We start from the raw sequence: 24514 nt of genomic DNA, 5'->3' as shown, positions 1-24514 counted from the left end.
CAAAACAATTGAAATTGCCCCTTGGTAAGAATCGCCTGTTGTGAGGCAAATAAATTATTTATTCCGATTGAAACATATTCAATTAAAATCTTTATATTTTTGCAGGGTTTGTTATTTGCATGCGTTATTCTAATATAACACGTGGATCAATAAGTCCCGAGACTAACAATGGGAACAACATTTTTTTTGCAAATTTTTTTTTATTCATCAACATAATCAACCTTTTAGGGTGAACCTTTACAATGGTTCCAACGTTTTTCCAATTTTTCAATACCATGTTTATAGAAAAATTATCTTTCGCTTCAAAATAAGCTTCAGTTTCAGCGATGACCTCCTCATTTGAGCCAAATCTTTTTCCCTGGAGCATTTTTTTAAGATCAGCAAAGAGCCAGTAGTCACTGGGGGCTAAATCTGGCGAGTATGGGGGTGGTGAAGCAGATCAAAGCCCAATTCGTTCAATTTCGCCATTGTTTTCATCGACTTGTGGCAGGGTGCATTGCAGCAATCGCGGCACCCACTTGGAAAAAAACCTTTTTCATGCTCAATTTTTCATGAAGGATAGTAAATACACTTCCATATGATATCTGTGTCATCTCAGCAATCTCACGGAGCTTCACTTTACGATCTTTCATTATAATTTTTGTCACTTCACTCACATTTTCCGATGTAACGGCTTCCACAGGTCTACCCGAGCGTTCCGCGTCATTTGTGTCGGTACGACCACGTTTAAACTCGGCGAACCACCGACAAATCGTTGCTTTTGATGGACAAGAGTCCGGATAACTTTTATCAAAACACAAAACTCGTTTTATTCCATTTTTTAAACAAACTGCAAAACGACTTTACTCCAACCTCGATAACTCAGCTGTTTCTGGTCGGATCGACTTAAAATTTTGACCCGTTTCAAGCAAAGGTTAGTACTCTAGAAAGACGTGGTTACTGGTTTACTACGAGCGCCATCTCTGCTTTAGTCTCGGGACTTATTGATCCATGTGTTAATAAAAATTCTAAGTGCACTAATATAACAAATACGCTAGTGCATGCTCGTGATAAATATTCCAGCATCGAAAATGATTTGGAAAAAGTTGAAATTTGCCAAATGGGCCGTGGAAGCCGCTGATAGTTCCTACCAAAATATATTTGATTAGTTTCCTTCATGGATTTGGTTACGATGGCCGGTACACTCGATTTTATTACGTGGTTTCGATAAACTGATAGCCGTTGTAACCGGTGACGCTGTGAAAAATCAAAAGAGAAAATTGTTTCATAACACAACCGCAGTCAATAGCGAATCAAGTTGATTGTCGTATGTTGGTGAACTACGCTTCCGACGATGGCCAGGATATAATTTTGCTTGCAATTGAATATTGGTTTTGACAGATCAAGCGGGAGTTGTAACCGCCGAAAGTAGCAAATTCGATAAGTTAAATTCAGGTATTGTTTAAGTGGAAGGGAAAAGCTTCAGCCCATCAGTCTGAAAGCGGTTTACAGTAAAAAGATTGCTTCATGTATTTTTAACACAAACAAAAAAATCAACTCCTAGATTCGGAAAGGTGAACGAACTTTTTGAATGATATAGGGCACAGCCAAACATCATTCGGTTAGATGAAATAATACTAATGGTTTTGCTACTAATAATCATAGAAAAGTATTCCAAAATTATTTACTGTTAAATTGAATCTAGATCATATTATTTATTATCTCTCACCTTTTATATCAAGAATAATCGGAATATTATCATGGTATCTGAAGCCCTTTCAGTTGAATCTCAGATGTTAAAAATTAGTCGAGGCATGTTCGGAAGAAGTTACTGATGATCACCTTATAATTCCGGAACCGGAAGTCGCATCTACATGAATCTCAGAATCTGTATGGGACCATGAGAGCTTTCATTTGAATCTAAGTTTGAGAAAAACGGCTTAGTGTTCTTCGAAAAAATCGAATGACAATATTTGTCACACACACAGACATTTGCTCAGTTCTTCGAGCTGAATCGAATAATATATGGAATTCGGTTGAAAAGCCCATGTTCACGTTGATTATATATGCCTTTGTATATGAGGAAGGCAAAAATTAAAAACCTGTAACCGCATCATTTTCACCAGTTACTAAGTTATTCCATACGTTATTACGCCATATAAAGTTGACATAATACAGTTGGCGATGAGTAACATGAGTTGTTTTTCAATGACCAGTTAGAACTTTAGGTGTTTTATCATTAAAAAAATTACAATTGACAATAATTATGCAGTGTATTGAAAAATACAAAATAAAATTCATTGAATTTACTTCCCACTAAAATTAACAATTATCATGGTATAAATTGTAAATTCTCTGCAATTTTGTTCTCAGTTTTTCTTCTCAAGCATGTGCATAGAACATGATATAGAACCCGAAATCTTTTTTCGAATCAAATCCTCATACGTTATAGCATAAATCTTTAAATCTTTTACTTCAAAATTTCTTTTTGTGCTAAACCTACCGATATCGACTTCGAAACTTCAAGATTTCTGAGTCGATTTCCAAAGTGATTACATAGCCATTCTGTATGAGAAAGGCAAAATTATACCCAACTTGACAATCACAAAATAGGTGAACAATGATCGTGCAAAGCTTATCAATAAAATTCAATGGCAATAGCCGTTCGTTGCTCATAAAAAATGGAATCAGTAAATACTCCTCATCTCAAAATATCCAGAATGTTGTTTGATTTGATTTAGCAAGCAAGGCAAGCGATTCCGACCGAGCGCATATTTTGAGAATTACTAAAAAGATTAACATTTTTCAGTTTTTCTGTCTAAAAAAAAACAATTTAATCTTTTTCCGTACATCATTCACATTTTCTATAGCAGAAATTTTGAAAATCTCTAAGACTATTCGTTTAATATTTCTGCTGTCACTTGCCTAAAAGTTATCGACTCTGAAACACACCCCCGGTGACTTCTGTCACCCAGATTCGACTGCAAGAATACGGTGAGATTTTATCGAAGTTCATCCTGGTGACGTTTGTCACTTCATTCGACTGTCAGAATCGTGTGACTCGACTCATCTCACCTCACTCGACTCGCAGAATAAGGGCCGGTGTTCTATAACGGTTGATCTGAGTTATTTGATGTCTTCACAATAGTTACTCAGCTTAATATGAAGATTCTTTTTACATGACAATCCATGTTCCAAAACTTACTGTAAAGACACAAAAACGTCATATTTTTTTGTTAGCTTAAAAATTTTCATGATTTCTCAATCATGGGTACCGGCAATGGATTTGTATCCGTGTAGACTAACACAGACTTGGATTTGAACATTGGTCGATTTTGTAAGGCCGAGAAGTAAAATGAGAAAACGGACGTTTGTGATAAATCGCTACGCCCAGACAAGCAACACAGTTATAACTTTTATTTCGATAAATTATCGTATGTATCTTGCACAGGAGAAAAAAATGAACCAAGGAAAAAGCTTCATTTACGAGTTGGTTTTAAGGGAAAAGTTACACAAATTGTATTTGCACGTAGCGCAGTTCCCATACGCGACTATATAAATCTTCCTTGCTTAGGCACTAGTTTTTTTATGGTATACAATTTAAGTAAATTATGGTAAAAATACATAATCTTTCTTCTTTCTTTCTGTACGATCTGGGCTTTTTATTCGAATTTTTATTCAATATCTCGGGCCCATTTTGACCTAAACTTTGGACTGATTGACGCATGTTTTTAGTGGTTGTTTTGATTTTTATTACTTGAATGTATATGAAGTTTTGCTTCGCGTGAGAGACAGCATCTGCAAAATGACTCTCTAGATAATAAATATTATAAAAACAGGAAACTATAACATCTATTGGTAAGTATTTTATCAAACTTACTTCTGTAAAACAAAAAAAAAACACGATTGGTAAATATGGTTGTATGTATTGCCTAATCTTTCTCGCGAAATATCTCTCACGTTTAGCCTAAGTCTTAAGGTTTATGAAAAAAAAACAATATAATAATATAATTTGCATACGGTACATAGTAAAATCAATTCACCTTTGGTCTCTGCTTCCTAAACATAACCTCCTAGCCCGCTGATAAACATGTTTGGGTTTATGCTTCTTGCTGTATAGCATTATGCTCTTGTTCAAGGTTTAGCGGAAAAAAAAACCTGTGCCGGGAGATTCGATTACCTTACACACTAGAAAAAAAATATAGCTCAACATCGGTGCATATAAACTCTTGTCCGTTATGGGTTTATTTGGCTTTCAAAAGGCACAATGATTGCATTCTGGTTTCGCTTGGCAAAATGGCACTTGTGTTTTATCTTTTTTATCTTCCCCTTTCCGTTTCATGATAGTTTTGCACTAGTTTGCTTCAAAGCTGCCTCTTCGATTGAGAATCTTTGTTTACCTATGTTTTGTTTTTGCTATATACGTAATTGCTGTACTGATAATAAATTCGATTAACTGTCAGTGGTTGAAATTTCGATTAAGTAAATATGGTTTGATTTGCAGCGCAATGTGGCGGTTAAAGCATGTATGATGCATATATCAAAAGAAAAATTACACTGCTTTCAGAAAGTCATTTCAGATCAATTACTTCTACGCAGTGTCCTAAAACTGTTCTATAATCATTCAATTCAGAAAAGTATTATGATTTTGTATTTATGTTCCATAATGTGGATAGATTGTGTTACGTAAATACACAACAGAATTACAACGGCTCAGGAAAACAATGGGAGCCATAATGGAATTTGAGTAGTTCAATAATTAATATGGTTGCAATCGCGCCTGGTAGTTGTTTATTGAGTGTTAACGCATCGTTGGTTAAATTTTTTCGTCAACTCTAAGACTCTTTTCTGATTAGTTAAAATGTTGAAAAAAAAATGAAATATTCACCTACAAGAAATAAATCGGTTGTTGTTATTAAACTCCGGACGCCGTATTAACTAAAAATTTACGTTTGTCGTTTGCTGAGAAAAATGGAAATGACTTTTATGTGCTAAATGTTGAATAATTGAGACCCTTTCAAACTTCGAATTATGTTCGGACCAGAACACGAAACAACACAAATCGCACAATTTATTATTTCAAACAGTTAATGCACCGGCGTTTTACAGCAAATGGAAAACACCAGAAACATCTTTCCTTGTGTGACAAGTGCTGAGTGCCTCTTGATCGAAATCTCTATTTTTCCTAACAACTGGACCACCAGTTGTTAAATAAATAAATACCGGTGGTATTTTTTGGTAATCGCAAAAATAGTTTTTTTCCTATTTGAAAATTGTACTCCAGTTTCGACAATTTATTGCTGCCTGGTTTGCAACAAAAGTCGAAGGTATATTTGCAAGTTTGCAACAAAAGTCGCGAAAATATTCAGTTGCAAACTATACGGTATAAACATAGCTTAATACATTGTTGATAACAACGCCGCCGCATCTCCCCATATATCCTGAATGAATTTCGAATAAAATTCAAATGGACGCAGAATTTTCATCCGGTATTTCATGTGAAACTAATAAATTGCAAATTAATGCGGACTCTAGTTTCATTGATGCTGGTATGTATGTGACAAAAAATGTGCACTCAATTGGCTGAATGACTGAAATGTGCACTCACTTTGCTCGGAGATGACTGAACCGATTTTCACAATCTTAGTTGGCATTGATCAGTGGTTCAGTCCCTTAGTCCTGCTATTGAATTTCATCTAGATCCACCTTCCGATTCCCGAGTTACAGAGTGGTGGGCAATGAAATGAAAAAAAAATATGAGCTCGATTTTCTCAGAGTTGGCTGGACCGATCTTTTCGAAATGAAAGGTTTTATAGTTTCATGAAAAATTCCTGCGAATTTCATCCGGATCCGGAATTACAGGAAGTAAGTGGAACAATTTCAATTTCAGTACGTGGCATTGTAGAAAGGAGTAAAATTCTCAAAACCGTTTGTTATAGTACAAGCAACGTATATGGCAAAATCGGAAACACTCGGCTTCGGTGTTAGCCGAAGTCAGGAACACTCGATTTCAGTGCTGCCCGAAAATCTAAGCACCAGTGTTTGGCAATTACACGACCACCGCTACGGGTGCTTTTTCTACTGCGTTCGGTGCTTGTTTTGTCGTGAATACGACTTACTTTACTATGGGGTGCCTTTTCAAAATTAGTCATTTGGAAGAATGGGCAGAACTTAATCGTGAATATCTCGACTTGTATTAATGGCAGCAACATAATTCTTTTACTATTTCATCAAAAATATGATCAGAAATTTAGGATAATATTTTGAACTGTGTGAGATAACCACAAACAACTCAAAAATTAAGTTTTCAGAAAATTTTAAAACAACGCGGAAAACTCTTTACTTTTGCTTGGGTTTTTCGCGCAAGGATGACGATTTTGAGGTAGTCAGGCACATATCTTCAACTAAACGTTATAAAAGGGGAACCGTGGTCGAAAATCGATCATTTCTTCTTGTGCGTTGGATGGAAGCAGACGTCGGGACGAGAAGACGCATTCCAACAGCGGCATCTGAGAGCGTATTTTCTGCGTGGTTAAAAATCTTAAACGCTCAGGTCGTAGTTCTCATTTGCCTACCGGTCGTCAAGGCGAAAAGACGCATTAAACCAGTTTCGCATCATTTGGCACTGCGAGCGGATGTGTCTTTTTGTACGCAAAGCTAGTTTCAATTCAAGCAAGAACGATTGTATCAGCTGCTGGTGCTTTGCATCGGAGAGAAAGAAAACAAGAAACGAAAAGTGGACAGCATTATATAAAATTAGCCGTTCTAATGGCTCTAAATGTTATCTAAAGAACTATTAAGATTACTTCTTTGCAAATCGAAGGTAGAAATCATCAGTTTAGTAAAAATCGAAAATAATTTGATTTGCTTCGTGCACTTTTCGCTGTGCGAAAATCGTTCGAGATAAATGTTCCGAACTATGCTAAATATCGTAGAGAATTCCACAATTTGGTCCTTCTAAAAGGCAGAAATGAATCCTGTACAGCACCTTGATAGTTTCTTTCAATGAAATATGCAAATCCGAAATGAGATAATCGACGTCAAAAATCGTTGAAAATTTTAGTAGTGAAAAGGGGGAAAGTTTCGCAATTCACACAATCAATCAACTATCAATTCGAATTCGAAAGTGTAAAGAAATTGTGTCAGTTTTATTCGTATTCACGACATCCAGTTATGTCTCTGACATTACACACCCGTACTTTTTTCAACACGGGCACGAAGCGTTGCATTCAATACTTTCGGTGGTGTGTTCACGAGTGAAGGGGAGTACCGTGCCGAACGGATCCGTGTTTTTGCCATGCCTGGTTGTGAAACTTTAAACTTTTTAGGATTTTATGTCGAGCCATGCTGAAAGACTTGAAAGCAAGATGGTTTGAACAAAATTTAATTTTGATTCGTTCGAGGGTCATAAGTCCACTAATAATCACTCATTGACTGAAACATTGTTGTTAGCGAAAGAACCAACCCACATCGACAAAACAATGTGCATATCTAACACCGCGTTGGGTTTCCGGTAATTAGATCCATAGTTAGTTATGTACACTCCAAACAATGTGAGAAAAATACGGTAAGACTAGTACTCAGATACGACTGTAGCATCAGATATAAGAGCTGATTTGTATGATTTGAAATGTTGGAAAGCCAAATTCATTATCTTTTTCCTCCAAATAAAATTGTTATCGGGACAGCGATGGTTCCGAGGTGGAAATTCCGAATGAACGAAAACATTTCACTTGAGATTCAGTATGAATTCCAAATCAATACAAACTCCGGTGCAACAAACGGTTCCGAATGAATTTCGTCGCCAACCCAAACAATTGGGAAATCCGTCCCAATTAAGTGATAAAAAGCGAACTGAACTAACATTACGTTTCTTGATTCTTCTACTTCTTTTCCGATCTAGAATTTCATCTTTTTTGGAATATCTTCCAAATTTGGAATGAAAATATTTTTATATAGAATTTGTTGAACTGAAACCTCTAATTTTTCGGATACATATACATGGTGACTGATAAATCAATGTTACTCTAGATAGGAGGCGATAGTAGACCTTATTTTCAACCTAAATTTTTTTTGTTGTTCGTGTTATTTCAAAAAATCGACAAAAAAGAGATAAAATTGATTGCAATCAAAGAGAAAATGTGGCTTCATGCTGGATGGCTTGGATAGTTTCCTCTAGATAAAAAAAAAAAACAATATATCCTATGATCCCCAATAAAAGCAATACAGATAAAGTTTGCACACTTAGCCGTTAGCCGGGCGCAAGAACAATAACCTAGTGCGGCTTCGGTAAATGTACCTAACTGAGATAAATTTGCCTAGTTTTGGGTAGGCCAGGAAACGGAGAGAAATCGTACATTCGCCAAACATTTGGGCTTTCGCAAAAGCTTTTCAAAGTTGACATCCGGTATGCGAATACAACTAAGAAATGCGAAAAAAAAGCTACTCAAACCCGTAGCATACATGAAGACGTCCTAGATTTTCCACTGTACGGAGATACTGAGAACACTGCCAGTGAGAAGTGGGTGTACCTTTTTTCCAATAAATACTGCATACTGCTACACTGGATAGTCTTGATGCATTTAATTCAGGCCCGTAGTTGGATCCTACCCGGCGAAATCGTTTTGCCAACTAAACTACCCAACATGTGAAACACATGAAGAAACAACCTAATTGAACCGAAGAACCGAGTATGCTTCGCTGTGCTCGGGCGCCACACAGTTCAATTATAATCAAACTCAAGCCCTCCGCAAGCAATCACTACACATCGCAAGTCTCATTTCATTCGCATTCTTCTATTTATTCAGGCTGTTTCTACGTGTGTTTCACATGCAGGGTAGTTTAATTGGAAAAACGATTTCCCCGGATGAAATAAGCTTCAGGTTCGAGTCCTGTCTTCCGATAGCTTTTCCGCAGTTTTCATTTCATAGTTCATTTTGACAAGACAAGACTAAAATAAATCGTTGAAGAGATTTTGATTTCTTTTTTCTTTCTCAAATATCAAAGAATTTCTTCTTGAATTTAAAGAAATTTTGTGAATTTGGCTGGTGGAATCTCTGGAGACAATGTGGGATAGATTTAGTATTTCTTAACTCGATTGTTTGTAGTCTTGTATGGCAAGAATCCAGAACCGATGATAACCGTTACGTGAATTGCATTATTACCAAGCTCTAGCCGGAATTCTGACCAAATGTCGCCAGATATTTTTGGCAGGCACTATTTGTTTTTTTATGGGAGCATTAGTCAGAGTTATGGTCGTTCAAATTTTCTTGTTAATGTCGATTCAGTTGAATTTTGATTCGGCTGTAAATGTGGCACCCAAAATAGTGTCGATCGTGGCGACATCTGCAAGTGTTCGCCAGGCTAATTCAAAAACCTTTGTTATTTGTTATCTGGGGTAAAAGGCATGAGAACTTTATCGTTCCGAAACGTTTTGAAAGATCGAGACGAACAGTCAAAAAGGTGGCAGTGGTGAGTTCCTTATTTCCACCGTACAGCAAATTTAAAATTTACACAGATTTCTGACACATTATTGTCGAGCCTTGTACGGCTTAATGCCGATACGAAACGGTACCGGACAAATGTGAATACACGCATTGAATCGTTTGGAAGAATATTTGCGTCCGTGCACGGAACTGTGCCGGTTTTGAACAAAACACCGAATAAAAATTTAAACAGATCTTTATGTGCGACAAGTGGGGAGGAATCAATGTGGTAGAAACAGGTGGGGCAAACACAACTCTTTTCTGTTAGTGAAAATGACTTTGCTTCAGCAAGCCAAGTAAAACTAAAAACCTGTTTTAATCCACCTAGTGGTGTAATGATGCCTTTCTCATATCAATCATACTATCATATATAATAATGTGGTATTCTTCAAAATAATTTTCTTTGATTCTTAAAAGAATAACCGAAATCGGTTTGTTTGACCGTCTACTGATGAAAACTATCAATTGGAAAAAAATTGAGCTCGATTTAAAAAACTTTTTACGGTTTTACGCTCTTTTCAGTGATGGTATAAAATTTTTAACACACTTTATCCTATATTTCCGGATCCGGAAGTCGGATCCTGATGAAATTCAGGAATTACGTATGGGACCACAGGACCTTTCATTTGAACCTAAGTTTGTGAAAATCGGTCGCGCCATCTATTAGAAAAGTTAGAACACATATTTTCCTTTTTTTTGCACATTTTACCCCATAACTTCCGAACCGGAAGTCGGATCCAAATAATATTCAGGAATTTTGTATGGGACCACAAGACCTTTCATTTGAATCTAAGTTTGTGAAAATCGGTTCAGCCATCTCCGAGAAAAGTTACTGCAAAAAAACGTTACATACACACATAGGCACATACAAGCACACACATACACACACACACACACACATATATATATATATATATATATATATATATATATATATATATATATATATATATATATATATATATATATATATATATATATATATATATATATATATATATATATATATATATATATATATATATATATATATATATATATATATATATATATATATATATATATATACATATATATATACATGCACACACAGACATTTTGCGTACTCGACGAACTGAGTCGAATGGTATATGACACTCGGTTCAAAAGTCGCTTTTCACAGTGATTGCATAACTTTTCTATATGAGAAAGGCAAAACCACGTGCTTGCTGTCGTCACATCGTTCGGGCAAGTTTATTTTTAATGTATGTCGTCATACCGAACTATTTACAAATTTTTGGTTACCAACGCAAGCATGCCATGTGGTCTGCCCCACCTGTTTATATCACATTGGGGAGGAATCACGGTTCAAACTTTCAACCAGTTTGCAATTTATTCTCCGTCACAACAACGAGGATTTGTATTATGTGTACGGATTAAACAAACTAAACTAAGCTAAAGCCCCTGTTAGACATTCGAAAAAATTGTTTCCGAGCCGTTCAACATTGGACCTAAGCCAGTTTTGATCGATTGGTTAGATGTTGAGCCGTATCGATTCAACGTTGTGTCACGATCTTTTACGGGATCAGCATTTGACAAAAAAGTGTCCAAATCCTATCTTAAAGTACTCTACTTAGTCCATGACTCATAAAAATGTGAGGTCTCAATTATTTTTCCCAGTGAGCTAAGTTGTGAGTTCTAAAAAACGAGTCTCTACGTACGAAGATTTTTCGATTCTAATTCTAAAAATTCGTGAAATTTTTTATCATATAATAACCAAAATGCGACAGAACACTACGATACATATGAACGTGATCAACAACAAAAAAAATAAACAACCATGCGCCTCCACAAATCTTCTGAACTCAACGCCTTCCTCCATTCCAGCGATTGCATTCATTGCAGCGGATCACCAATGAAAATCAATCAAATGACTAGCAACATATTTAATCGTCAAACACATGTAGGAAGTCTCTGCAGATCCCGCTGCTTTTGTTAAAAAATATTCATGCTATTCGAAATCGTTAACGGTAGCTTCAATAGTTACTGAACTTGTGCCTCAATTTTGTCCCTAATGGGTGTATTCTCTAAGCTTAAAATCTGCCACTATAGAGTTATAAAACTGTCAACCTAACGATGAAAATTATTTGTTGAAATATACGCAGATAAATATAACTTATCTTAGCATTTTGTGCTTGTTTTCAGTTTTCAATAGGTAAACAAGTTATCCCTAAATAGCAATAGAGCGTACGCGCGTTATCGCGTACTTGCATGCACACACACATAGTTTCTATAATAAATATACGTAATAAATAAGTCTACAACAAAAAAAAAACAAACGAAAACGCCGGGAAACGGAACAGAAAAGCATTTGAGTGTTGCACTTAATTGCTAGAGGAAAAAATTATGCTACAGCAAATAAACATGCAGAATGTACGAACGAAAACAACATCTAAACCACGCGCACATTCTGTCGATCGCGCATCATCGTCTCCCGGAACGCTCCCTTCATCCATGCAATCCCATTTCCCATCTTCCCTCCTGTCAGTTCGTTCCCTTATATCAGCATAATATTCTCCTCTACGTTAAGCAGCTTATCGCCGATCTCATTCGATGAATCATTCGTCATTAGGTTATTCTGCCATTTCAGCTGCTCCTCGTCAAACGACAGCTCAGCGTCTAGCTTCTCTTGGATCTGATCGAACGATGTTTTGAACCGCTCTTCGATCAGATTGTACGACTGGATCGATGTATTGTCATCGAATTCGTAGTTTTCAATCGAAATGGTATCGAACAAATTGTCCAGTATCATCTGGTTATCAACTGTCGAACTGTGCGTCCCGTTGCTGTGTCCACCACTGCCCCCCGGTGGATGCATTGGATGGCCACCGGTACTGCTTCCCTCACCCACACCAATCGATTTCTTCCTCATGTACTTTAATGCTCCATTGCTGGCCGCAGATGCTGTGACGTAACGCACTTCCTGTCCATGCGCATCCACAAGCCGTATTTTCTTACCTTCGTCTCCTGCATTGATTCGCCGTTCAGTTGCTCCTACAGCATTGGCACAGTCGATTGGCTTTCGTTTCAAGCCATTGCTCTCGTCATTCCTAATCTCATTGCTACCATTTGTACTGCTCTTTCGTTCTTCACTTCCTCCTTCTCGCTCGCTACTACGCTGCTCATTCTGGTAGCTGTTCAGCATCTCATCCGGTGTGACTCTGTGTGTCATCTCGGTGCCCGTGTCCTGTTGCATTACGCGTGATTGCTGTTCAACCATCGTGACACAATTTTCCAAAACAGTGTGTTGATTTTGTTGTTGCTGTTGTTGCTGCTGCTGCTGCTGCTGCTGTTGAAGCTGCTTTGCTTGCAACTTGGCACACTTGTTTCTGATCTTTCGCTCGTTTTTAGCGTACAACTCTCGTAATATTTCCTCGTCTTTCACCACCAGCGTGGAGATAAATTTGTTCATCTCCTCCTTCGGAGGTGCCCGTTCCGGATGGATCGTGTTGAGATGTTTACGTACCGACGTTTTTGCCTTCAGCGGCGATCGGTCACAGTACGGACACATGTAGTAGGTGCTGTCGTGGATTTCCATGTGGCGTTTGAGTTGGTAGTTCTACAGTAAGGATAGATAGAAAAAAACAGGCATTAAAATTTCGGTAGGAATGAATTTGAATGCTAGTTTTAAATGATGTAATGCAAGGCTTGACTCCGTAGATGGTGTATAACAACTAAATGTCATTTTTATGTTGGAACCGAAGCCAATTCAGTTCCAATTCCGTTACTGCTAAATCCGTATATTCGACAGCAGTTGAGATCAAAACTGAGCTAAGTTTAATTTCAAGTGAAAACTTCATAACATTACTGCAGAATAAGTAAATAAATACATACAATTCCAGTTCTAGATGCATAATTACGTCAGTTTCAAAATTTAAATCTGGAAATTATAATAGGAAAAACTGGTAACCCCAGCAGCGTTTTACCAAAGATAAACTCAAGATTACAATGTCCCATACGATTCCTTATAGTTTCCTTATATTACATTTTGGTGGGGAAAGGGTTCCAATCAGCTTTTTAAAGCCCTGTCCAAAATGTATTGCCCTCCCCGTTAATTTGTATCAGGCCGAATTAGCGCATGCGCGCCATATAAACGCCTCTTTCAATATGAGGAAATTATATTATTACCCAACAGTTTCTATTATTTATTCATGTTGGTTTTCTTACCTTTGGTCATAGTTTATGTTCTGTTTTACCTTAATTCCAGTGTTCTATTCAATTGACACTTACGAAAGTCTTTTGTTGTCCTTCTATTTTATTTCCATTCCGTACTTTTGCTGATGTTATTTTATTCCCTGAAATGTAAAAGTTAGTTGTATGCAATGGTCTTTTTATTCTTACCGATGTTCCATTTTGTATCTAAGATTTCCTAAGAGTGTTAATTAAATTATTTTCCAATTTTTCAGCTCCACATTTATCACCTTTGTTCCTGCTTTTCTTGAGTATCTTATTCTTTATTCTTGGTTATGCTCAGTCATCCATTTCCGAAAAAAAAACAAAAAGAGAGACAAGAAAGGATTAGTGTTTTTTTAATGACATCTTTGTACGGCCGGTCATGATAGTTTGACGGGAAAAAAACTGAGAACATGCATTTTTATTTAAATTATATTGACCCTTGGGTCCCATAAGTATCCCATAAGTATTGCTACAGCATGTTCACATTTAGTTGTCTTCAGTTGATCCTTGACAGTGGCAAGGCACAAATCTCCAAATATCAAGGGGAACGTGCCATTTGAGCCAATTTGTTCTGATTCCTGATTCCTGACCCACAATCGAAATGCATCACTACCAATTTGGTACAACGCACTCAAAGGCACGGTAAAATGTATATTGTATATACACACAAAAACACATACATACACACACAGTCACACACATACACGCATGCATACATACCCACATGTATTTCACACGCAAGCATTACAACATTGAGTTACTATTTCTACTCTGATAGATCCTAACTAAAACTAGTGTGCCAATAGTCATCTCATTAGTAGAGTCACCATGTTATTTTAGCGATCACTCGACTTTTAATAATTGATTTGTGATAAATACAAAGTCTTTGCATCGTCTCTAAGAAGCAATAACGCATAGCAGTAGTTCGGAAGTGGTTCAATACTGCTGTTTTAGCGAAGCAAAATTTCATGTTACTTCTGAAATTAATATATCAAACAGAGATAACAGAGCTCACTATAACTAATGGTTCTCGTATATGAAATGACTAATGGATTTGAGATGAATGGAGGTACCGTTATCCAATTTCTATCTCTTCTAATGATCGATCGTTAGTCCTGAGCTGAAACGGTGGCCTTTATTACCATTCTTGCATGCACTTACTCTTACATTTCACTCACACATCATCTCACCCATCAGGTCCCAAACGATACATCCTCACAATACAAACTGGATGAACATCGTTTGACAGCTATCAGTGGTTTGCCCATTGGTTAAGTCATTATTATTCCGTTCTATTTTACAATATTCTATCTCATACCACAGTAATCCATTGTACACAAACCACCAATAAACGTCAAATATGGACTCGATTCACCGTTCACCTGTTGTCATCGTGTGAAACCCAATTGGGATACGTTCACTCCACTTAACTTCTACTTCTATAACACTGGTTATAGGAACCGGTAGTATGAAAATAAAACATAAAAAGAGCTCAGTTAAGCCCTACCGGCCTCTCCAACCCCGGATGTTGGAGCGTAATGCAATCAACATTTCACTCACAATCGAAAGGTATCATAATATACGGTTTGATACAACGCATACATACATACATGTATAAATATATACAGGCACCAAGGCATACTGACGTACACACATATATACATCCATATACACACATGTGTACATACATATACATATTTACAAATATGTATTTCACACGCAAATATTGTAACATTGATTAAATAGTAAATTCTAATAGATAAATTCGAATAGATTTTAACTAAATTCATTGTGCCAATAGCCATTTCATTAATAGAGTCACCATATTATTCTACCGATTACTCGACTTTCAATAACTGAATTGGGATGAAATCAAATACAAAATCTTTGCTTCATCTCTGATAAGCAATACCGCATAAAAGTAGTTCAGAAAATGTACGATATCGCTGTTATAGCGACGCGAAATACTCCTAACCTCATCTCACTCTCGAAGTCAATCTATCGAACAGACACAACAGATCTCGCTCTAACCAATGGTTTTCATATATGAAATGACTAATGGATTTGAGATGAATAGGGGTGCCGTCACCCATTTTCTATCTCTTTTATTGGTCGATCGTTAGTCCTGAGCTGAAACGGTGGCCTTTATTACCGTTCTTGCATTCCACTTCACTTATACTTCACTCACATATCACCTCATCCATCAGATCCCACACGAGCACGACACAACCTCACAGAATAAACGTCAAAGATGAACTTAATTCATAATTCAACTATTCCGTTATCGTGTGAAACCTGAGTGGGGTACGTTCATTTCGCTTAATTTCCACTTCACATCGGTAATAAGGGCCGGTAGTATGAAAATGAAACATAAAAAAGAGCTCAGTTAAGCCCTACCGGCCTCTCCAACCCCGGATGTTGGAGCGTATTGCAATCAACATCTTATTCAAATCGTTTCATGCCTCACTCAATAATTAAACTAAAAGTTATAACACATATTTATATTAAATTGTAACAATAATTAATCGTATCTGATGATGTTTGCAATACCGTCAAGCCCATCAACCACGGAGGGAGAATGTCCCATACGATTCGTTGAAAAATGTTGGGTCAGTAATCACTGGTTCATTTTTCATAGCGCAAAATTCTCTTCATTGACGCATTTTTGGTTGAATGGATACGTCAACAAGAAAAAATGGCCGAATTTGGAGCTAAGATAATCCACACGCCGTTCAAGAATTATCGATGCATCCCGATAAATGTACACTGAGGTCTTTTTTTATGCGGTCTTTTTTATGCGGTTTTTTCACGCGACTTTTGTTATGCGAATTTTCAGAGTTATGCGTTTTTTTTATGCGAAGTTTCAGAGTTATGCGGTTTTTTATGCGAATTTTCAGAGTTATGCGGTTTTTTTTATGCGGTACGTAAATTCGCATAAAAAAAGACTTCAGTGTACTGTTTGGTGCGGTCTATGGGCTGGAGGAATCATCGGTCCTTAACTTCTTTAAATGCGTTACTGTGAATGGAAATCTATACTGAACCAGGATCAATGAATTTTTGTTGTCAAATCTTCAAGATATGGATGTAGACGAAATGTGGTTTCAACAGGATGGTGTCACTTGTCATACTGCGGCCCAAACAATCGACTTATTTAAAGAACATTTCATCGACAACATTATTTCAAGAGATGGACGCTCGTGTGATTTGACACCACTCGATGATTTTTTGTGAGGATCAGTGCGGTAAAACCAAATACAAATTATTATACGGAGTACTCCGACAAATTTTCAAGGACACATTTTGCATCGTGCGGTACATTATCATGATACACTGTCAGAGTGACAATGTACTTTAATGAATTTCCTATAAAACTAGCAACACTGAAGGGTAAGAACAAGTTCACTATAGTTACTGTTTATTATAGTGAAAAATATGTAAACACAAGCGAAGTCAGAAGAACTATAATCTTAACCGATCCTTATGATGGAATTTGAACTGGTCCATGAAAATACGAAGAGCTCACTCTCCTAATAGAACAGCATCTATAAATTCTGTATACTGAAATACATAATATTAAATTTAAGTAGAATAGAAATATGAATATCATTACCATTTCGAAAGCTTCTCGTTTATTTACCGGAGATATTTAGACTGATTGTTGCAGTTTAATACAGCAACGATAAACAAACAAGTTTGTTTTGCATCGTAGCAACTAGCATAAAGCGTTGCCAGAACCAATCTCCTTTCACATTTTCACACTATCGCAACGAAAGGGAGATATTTGCTAGGCTTACTTGTTCATGCTGTGAACCAAACATTGGCGATTCGTTTATATGGGACTTAGGGGTATTATTATTTGTATTTGGTAAAACTTCATTTCAATCAAATATTATTAGTTGAAAATGAAAGTTATGGCCGTTGACTGTCAGAATATCCCACTCTCAGCTTCGCTTGCAAACTATGAGAACGAAATCCATGTCCAGTCAATGACATAAGCGGAACAGTAGTTTCAAAATTGTGTTCTTTCTTTCATTAGCCCTTTCAGTCATTTGCTGTTTTCAGTGAAAATCCCAAAGTATGCAGTATCGGTATTCAACCAAAGCTTTGAGAATCGAAAATGATAGAAAAAGGTTTCATAATTACTTTTACCTGTTGGTGCGTGAATTTGTAGTAGTTTTGATTTCCAAAGAGGTTCTGGAATGTAATTACTTCTATTTATCATATGTTAGATACTTTTTATAGCCAAGCGTCGCAGATGTTCAATACATCAATGGAAGAATGAGAATTGAAATTCTGCTGATGCTCTCTGAAGACGTTAGTTTGGTTTCGTCTTGTCATAGAGGAAAGAGTGACGTTGGCAATTATACTCTCTCTTTGTTTCAATGAGAAACGAAAATGCTTCGTCGCTCTTCGTTTGTTCTGGTGTCGGTCATTTACGAATGAGACAGTAAAATATTGAAAATGAGACTGTTGGACTGGTTTCATTCATTGAGAATGCGTGACAATTTTAAGCTCTGGTCTTTACTGTGGGTAGTAAGCAAGTGCGAATGAATAGGCATAAACATCAACTCGATAACACAAAACTCTCTCCGACCATAATGACAAATAAAGGGTAGCGGTTCTCATTTGAGTTTTCAATTATCAGCAGCAAGTTAAAATCGATAATTTCGACTGTTTGAAATGTATTGAGATGTGTTTGGAAAAATTAAAAAAAAACAGAAAGAGGGAACAATCAATTCATGTTTATTTTGTAATTGGAAATATCAAATTATCATGACTGGTTTACCTTTCATTAATTATCTTGAACCAATTTGAATGTTAACCTAAACCTCACTTGAAGGCCGCTCTCTTATTCAATTTTAAGAGATGTTTTGTTACTTCAAGAGATAAACTAACGGTGGTTGAACTCTAAGACAAGACCTGACATCTGGGGGGGCTGCTTTTGTTCCAAAATGGACCAGTTTCTGATTGGCTGATTTTGATGTTGCCACCTGCACATTGTGAAAAGAAAAAACTTTTGCAGGGTACGCGAGCAATGATGCCAAGTATAAAGAAAATCAGAAAACAATTTTTTTTAAATGTATAACTTTAGCTCACCAATGAAAATGAAAATTTTCGGAGAATGTTTCACTTTTTTTTCAATCTCATTGGTAATAAATGTTTATAGTGGCAGGACTGTGTGATTAAAATAGGCATCAAGCCGTTTTTCTTTTTAGTGAATTAAAGTGTAACTAAAAAAGATTTGTTAAATTAGTGTAAACTCGAAAGTGTGTTTAGTTTTACGAGAAGAATGAACTGTTGTTTTCCACACTGTGGTCGCATTAAGCATTTCTATCCAAACCTGACTTTTTCCGGTTTCCAAATAATCCGGTAATACGTCAACAATGGATTCGATTTTTCGTTCAACATGAGATATTTCGTGTTTTGTCATCAAAGCTCAATTAATTATTTTTAAGCATTAATATATAATAAAGAAATGCATTCACCAAAACATGTTTTATGTTTATTTCAAATCAAAAACCTAAAGTCTAAAAATTTAAATGTAATATTTTTTTTCTAGCATAGTTATTAAAAAATCTGTAAATATGGCTACACTGTAGCCGATACGTTGGTATTTATTCCACAGGGCGAAAATGACGAGAAGGATGATTCGGAAGGAAGAATAAGAATCCAGTTGTCAGGTCTTGTCTTAGGTTGAACTGAGCTTCGGTAGAAAGAGAAACGCTTGATGGGCGGGATGATACCCCTTCGCTGTGACAGCGAAGATAGTGTGTTAGAATGTGAAGTTTACTGCAGTAGAGTGGTCGTCAGTGTGTGAACACATTCGATTTCAATTGAATTGAATGAAGTTATACAGCACTGATGGGGATACATGATGTCATTGGTTTATGTGGATAAACCAGCAACGATTGATGCTTTGGTATTCAATATTTAACGTGTCATTGCTGAAATAAGTCTTCAAATGCTTGAAAATGAAATCGAAAATTGGACCTCGAAATAATATTTAAATACTAAATGCCAAGAAATTATTCAAAAACTAACAAAAAATAGGCCATTTCATAATTTGGCATGTGTTTCATTTTGATTTAAAATGAGCAAGCTCCTAAAAACTATTCTTTAAGATCTTGCACGATTTAAAAAAAAATATACTTCCCGTGAATCATTCGAACATTTTGTATTTTTTTCATGGAAAAATATTGAGAAATAAGTCGGTGAAGAGATATTTTTGAGGACGCCTCTTAAAAATCATGATTTGCGTTGTCCACTGTATCTCAGCGCAGACTAATCAGAAGTGAAAAAAAAGAACGCAGCATAGTTAGAGTAGGAGTTTTTCTAGACCCCAACGTTTCTGTATGATTTTTTTAAACATTTTTTTTTTAATTTTTGGTGGTTGCTCAAAGTGAAAACTACGATTTGTCGCCAAAAAATCCGCCATTTTGTAGCTGTTAAACCTCCCCAAAGGTAAAAACAACGAAAAGGAAACGTAGGGGTCTGGTTTTTTATCTGTAGAAAGTGTGTGCAAAATTTGAAATAAAACTTGATTCAATAGTTTTTGAATGACGATGGACACGGACTTTCAAAACCTGCTTTCGAGAAAGTTTTTTGTCTACAAAATCAATGGAAACAATTTATTACTATAGGCAGCCCGTAAGGTCCAACATCTTTAAAAACTCATATTTTTTCTTTTCGAATTAATTATAATGAAACATTTCAAGTATGTTTTGTCAAGTTTTGAAGTCAATCGAAGTAGAAATCTTGGGTTTGTGCGCCGAGCTCTTTTTCTTCGCAGAATGAGATAGCCATAGATAAAGGTTCATAACTTCCAGAGTTTCGTTCCAATAGGCTTGAAAATTGCACAGAATATTATTGAAATGTTTTACTATAAGGAAGTATAAAGAAAATAATAAATGATTTTTCAAAAGTGTTAGACCCTACCCGCCCCTTAACAAGCGTCGACTAGTTCCCACAAAATGCCATGGAAACAATACAAGTTAGAAAGGAAGCAAACATATATTTACATTCAGCACATAACGACGCATCTGGTGATCAGACGCTTGTTGTTTTGCTTCAAAAACTGAAACTGACAGTGAACCGAGCTCATCGAGAGGTCCTATTCAAATCATATATACTAAATCGCAGAGTTTATCTTTGATTTTACTAATGTTTCAAAAATACAAAAAGTAGAATGGCATCGTACACCAGTTTTAAATTTGACAGTAGAACTGTTTGATTAAATAAAACTAGAACGACTGGCTGGGGATACGTTTGTTTCAGTTTTAGTTCTATTATAGATCGCCCATATTAAACTTCCAGCTGATAAATTGGGCTTTAATGTCGAACTCATCAAGTAGTCTTTGAGGTAAAGAAGATGGCTGGAAATGTCTATGAAAATGTCAAATTTACTGAACTTTTTTTAGTAAACATGAAATAATTTTCTTCTATAAACCTTAGCTGGAACAGTATTCAGTCGTGAACCAAAAATGCTTAGATAGTCACTATGAATTCATTTGTAGAGTGTCAAACATTCAAGAATTTAAAATTTCAGGATATTTATCATATTTATAGAAAATTTGGAACATTTTTCGTCTGAAAACTATAACTTGTACCAAAATCAAATCGATGAGAATCAAAAAGTTCTTTCTTTCTTTTGCATTTCGTCTTCGATTCATTGGTGCTATAGCAGTTTAAATTAAACTGCTTCCTCAGCCTAGCAGTTTAATTTAGACCATTGGTTTACTCTTTCGAGTATAACGGAACCATAATCGGAATGTCCTTTCAGTTCCAATTATTAATCGAAAGCTTGGTTTTTAAGTACATGAAAACAAATATAAATAGAAATAAAAGTAGTATCAAAAATTACCTTGCAAATTAATTCGAAAGAAATCAATTGAATCTACTGCGAAATAATTGTTTGTCAAGGAATTGACAGGAACGCACAATTGTCATTTTTATCAAAATATGGATAGAAACAAACTAATTGTTTAGTTGCCCATCAAACCAAAACAATAGTTGTTTCAAAACGAGATATCGCAGATGGAAACAAATTATGCTTGCTTTAAACTAGAATATAGTTGTTCCAAACAAATGCTGGTTGTTTAAAAAATACATTGATTGAATTGACATTGTCACAATATCCACAACAAAAAATCGTTAAAATTATTCGGGTATCATTTATTTTTACTTTTTTTGCGGTACAGTCTTGTTGAAAACTTTACATCTACTTAACGGTTTATTTTGCACTACTGAATGTCGTGGCTATTCAACATAAACTGCTATGCACTAATGAATCGAAGACGAAATGTAGAAAAAAAAAACAAAAATACGAATAGATTTTTTAATTTTATTTGACGAAAACTTGCTATAAATAAGTTATATTTTGAAATGACTGAGGAAAAACATAGATTAAAAAGGCGAGTAGGTAATGTCACAGACCTAACTGGAGGACGTGAATACAAATAAAACTGGCATGCTTCTTTCATACTTCCGAATATAGATAAACGGTACCATACCATTAAATAATGAGGAACAAGTACAGTTTTTGTAGAATTAGATATTCAGTAGACTTCGCATACACTTCGCCACCGATTCGTAGGTGCGATTTCATGATCACTGGTCAACTGAACTTAAAAGCTAACAAATATGAATTCGTAACAACTGGGGTCAGTTTGATAAAAGTAGTCGATCGCGTTCAAAAAACCAAAACGTCAAAATGGAACTCGAAAAAATATAAAAAATAATTTGTTCAAACACCTGGAAAATCCATAATTGAGTGTCGAACCTACGGACAAACTGTAATCAGGGATCATCAGCAACGTGTTGAGGTCCTTTAAGGGCTGAGGACAGTACGTTTTTTTAATATTGTCCCGTTTCAAATCAAATTTTCTTTGAAACGGCAATGAATATCGAAAAATCCACCTGATGATGTCTTTGTAATTTAGGTAGGTGAAATTTTCAAAATGATTTTTTGAGTTTACTGCCCGAGTTGTATTTTTCCTGATTGAAGAACTGTTGAAAACTGCAATATTCATCGAGTATCTAGACTCTTAAGGGCTTAGGCCAGTGCGTTTTAGGGTGTTTTAAAGGGCTATTTTCACGCTTCAAATCTGATTTTCTCAGAAACGGTGACGAATATCAAAAAACCCAACTGACAATCTCTTAGAAAATTAGTTAAGATTATTCTGTGAAAATTTCAGAATGATTGTTTGACTTTAGCGGTCGGGAAAGTCTTTTTTCTGAAGGAAAAATTGCATAGTTGAAACCAGCAACTTTCAATTTGCTCATTGAATATCTCGCCTTCAAAAGCATGGATCAAAAATCTATCCTTACAATGTCTAGATAATTTAATTTAGATGCGATGAGTGCATAAAAACATATATGTTGTCGAGATGAAAATGAAGTGAATGTTATTTTTGTGGAGGTAAGTCGATTTCTATGTCGGCGCTATTTTAGTTCCCTGGTAACGTAACGAAACATGAGAGAGAAATAAATCGGCTCAAAAAGGCTGCCAAACAAGGGGCAGCTTTCTTGGATTTTATGTGATGTAGTCAAAATTGTAACCGAAAATATCAAAACTTTCTTGGCGACCCGGCCACATCGAGAGTCATTTTGCACATTTGCGAGAGAGCATGGAGAGGAATGTAATACGTACAGCGAGCCACGTGGTTTTACGCGACCTACTAGCCTCAGCCCTTAAGGCATAAATCTATTGTGGTGAAGTTCAAATACGATTAGTACCATTCGTCCGCCAGCTTTATCAGCTTTAATTTCCTGGTAGCAGTCGGAACAAGGAGAGAGAAATTAAGTCGACTCAACAAGTTTGCCTGACACACAAATGCAAAAGAAAATTGAGGGATCCACGTTGTCGATTCAATATCTGTACGTGACACACTGTCCTCAGGCCTTAAAGCCAACCCCGGTCTTTCGATCCGAGGTTCTACGATCGTGTTTTAATTAAATACAAGTTCTGCACTTTTTTTATTTAAAAGATATTTTTATTCAGGCCTATTTGCGTACAAGCTTTACGTGGCCGAATAAGCCGATTTTTTAAATAAAGAATTTTTTGAAGTGGATCTCGTTGTCACTCTTTTTCTAGGAGGAGAAGAGCTTCCATTTCCCTCCTGCGAGGGTCACTTTGTTCGTGGCTCGTCTCGTCATCCATTGCCGCATCGGTGGTTTTGTTGTTGATTTCCGTCTTCTTTTCGTTTTCCTTGTTGTTCGCAGTCTTGAGCTCGTTGTCAGTTGCTGTAGAAGCGCCTTGTTGTACATTGGTTGCAGTTGTTGGTTGGTTTGATGGTGAAACAGGAGTACTACGCTCACTAGTTTTCGTTGCTGAACGGTTGACCTTGTCTTTGGTTGAAGATTTTCTTTTCGCAGTTTCAGTGCAAAGTTTACCGTAGTGTGCAGGTTTTTCACAAAACTGACATGTAACCAGCTGATTTTCGTAGGTAATCAATTCACGTTTAAACATAATTTACATCGTAATCGCATTCACGTTTAAACATAATGTACACATAGTTAGACGCTTTGTTGAATTGAATCTCACTTACATTATTAGCGTCTAGATGCATTCGTTCTTTAAGTAAGATTTTAATTTCATTTGCTGCTGGTCTAACTTTGCAACGCTTGAAATCTATACAAATCGAATTTGGTCTTGTAGGCCAAGTTTCAGGCTTTGTTAAATCCTATTTGACCATTCCGTACATTCTATTGTTCACTGCACTGTATTGTCTTTGTTTCTGTTGTTTCGACCGCGAACGATTTTCGATTGTGTCGGGTAAGATGCGAGCACGAACTGAGGGGCTGCACTTTGATCGATTACGAAACATAGATCAAAC

The 24514-nt window shown here is 36.2% G+C and overlaps 1 protein-coding gene across 3 annotated transcripts in view; it reads right to left on the bottom strand.

The window, feature by feature from the left end:
- Nucleotides 1–3386: 3386 nt before the first annotated feature.
- LOC131427293 (uncharacterized) overlaps nucleotides 3387–24514 on the bottom strand; it is a 30649-nt gene continuing 9521 nt past the window's right edge. For 2 of the 3 annotated variants that reach the window (XM_058590348.1, XM_058590349.1), the window contains one exon: nucleotides 10552–13062. In XM_058590348.1, the coding sequence (XP_058446331.1) occupies nucleotides 12001–13062 (1062 nt within the window). In that variant the 3' untranslated portion in view covers nucleotides 10552–12000. Of the gene's footprint in view, nucleotides 9775–10551; nucleotides 13063–24514 lie in introns of those variants that run through there. The other variant, XR_009229253.1, reaches the window with a different exon arrangement.

This window comes from Malaya genurostris, chromosome 2 (genome assembly GCF_030247185.1).
Source record: "Malaya genurostris strain Urasoe2022 chromosome 2, Malgen_1.1, whole genome shotgun sequence".
In the NCBI taxonomy this organism is placed as follows: domain Eukaryota; kingdom Metazoa; phylum Arthropoda; class Insecta; order Diptera; family Culicidae; genus Malaya; species Malaya genurostris.
The sequence above is the reverse complement of the archived record's forward strand: the minus strand, read 5'-3'. Positions and strand labels throughout refer to the sequence as shown.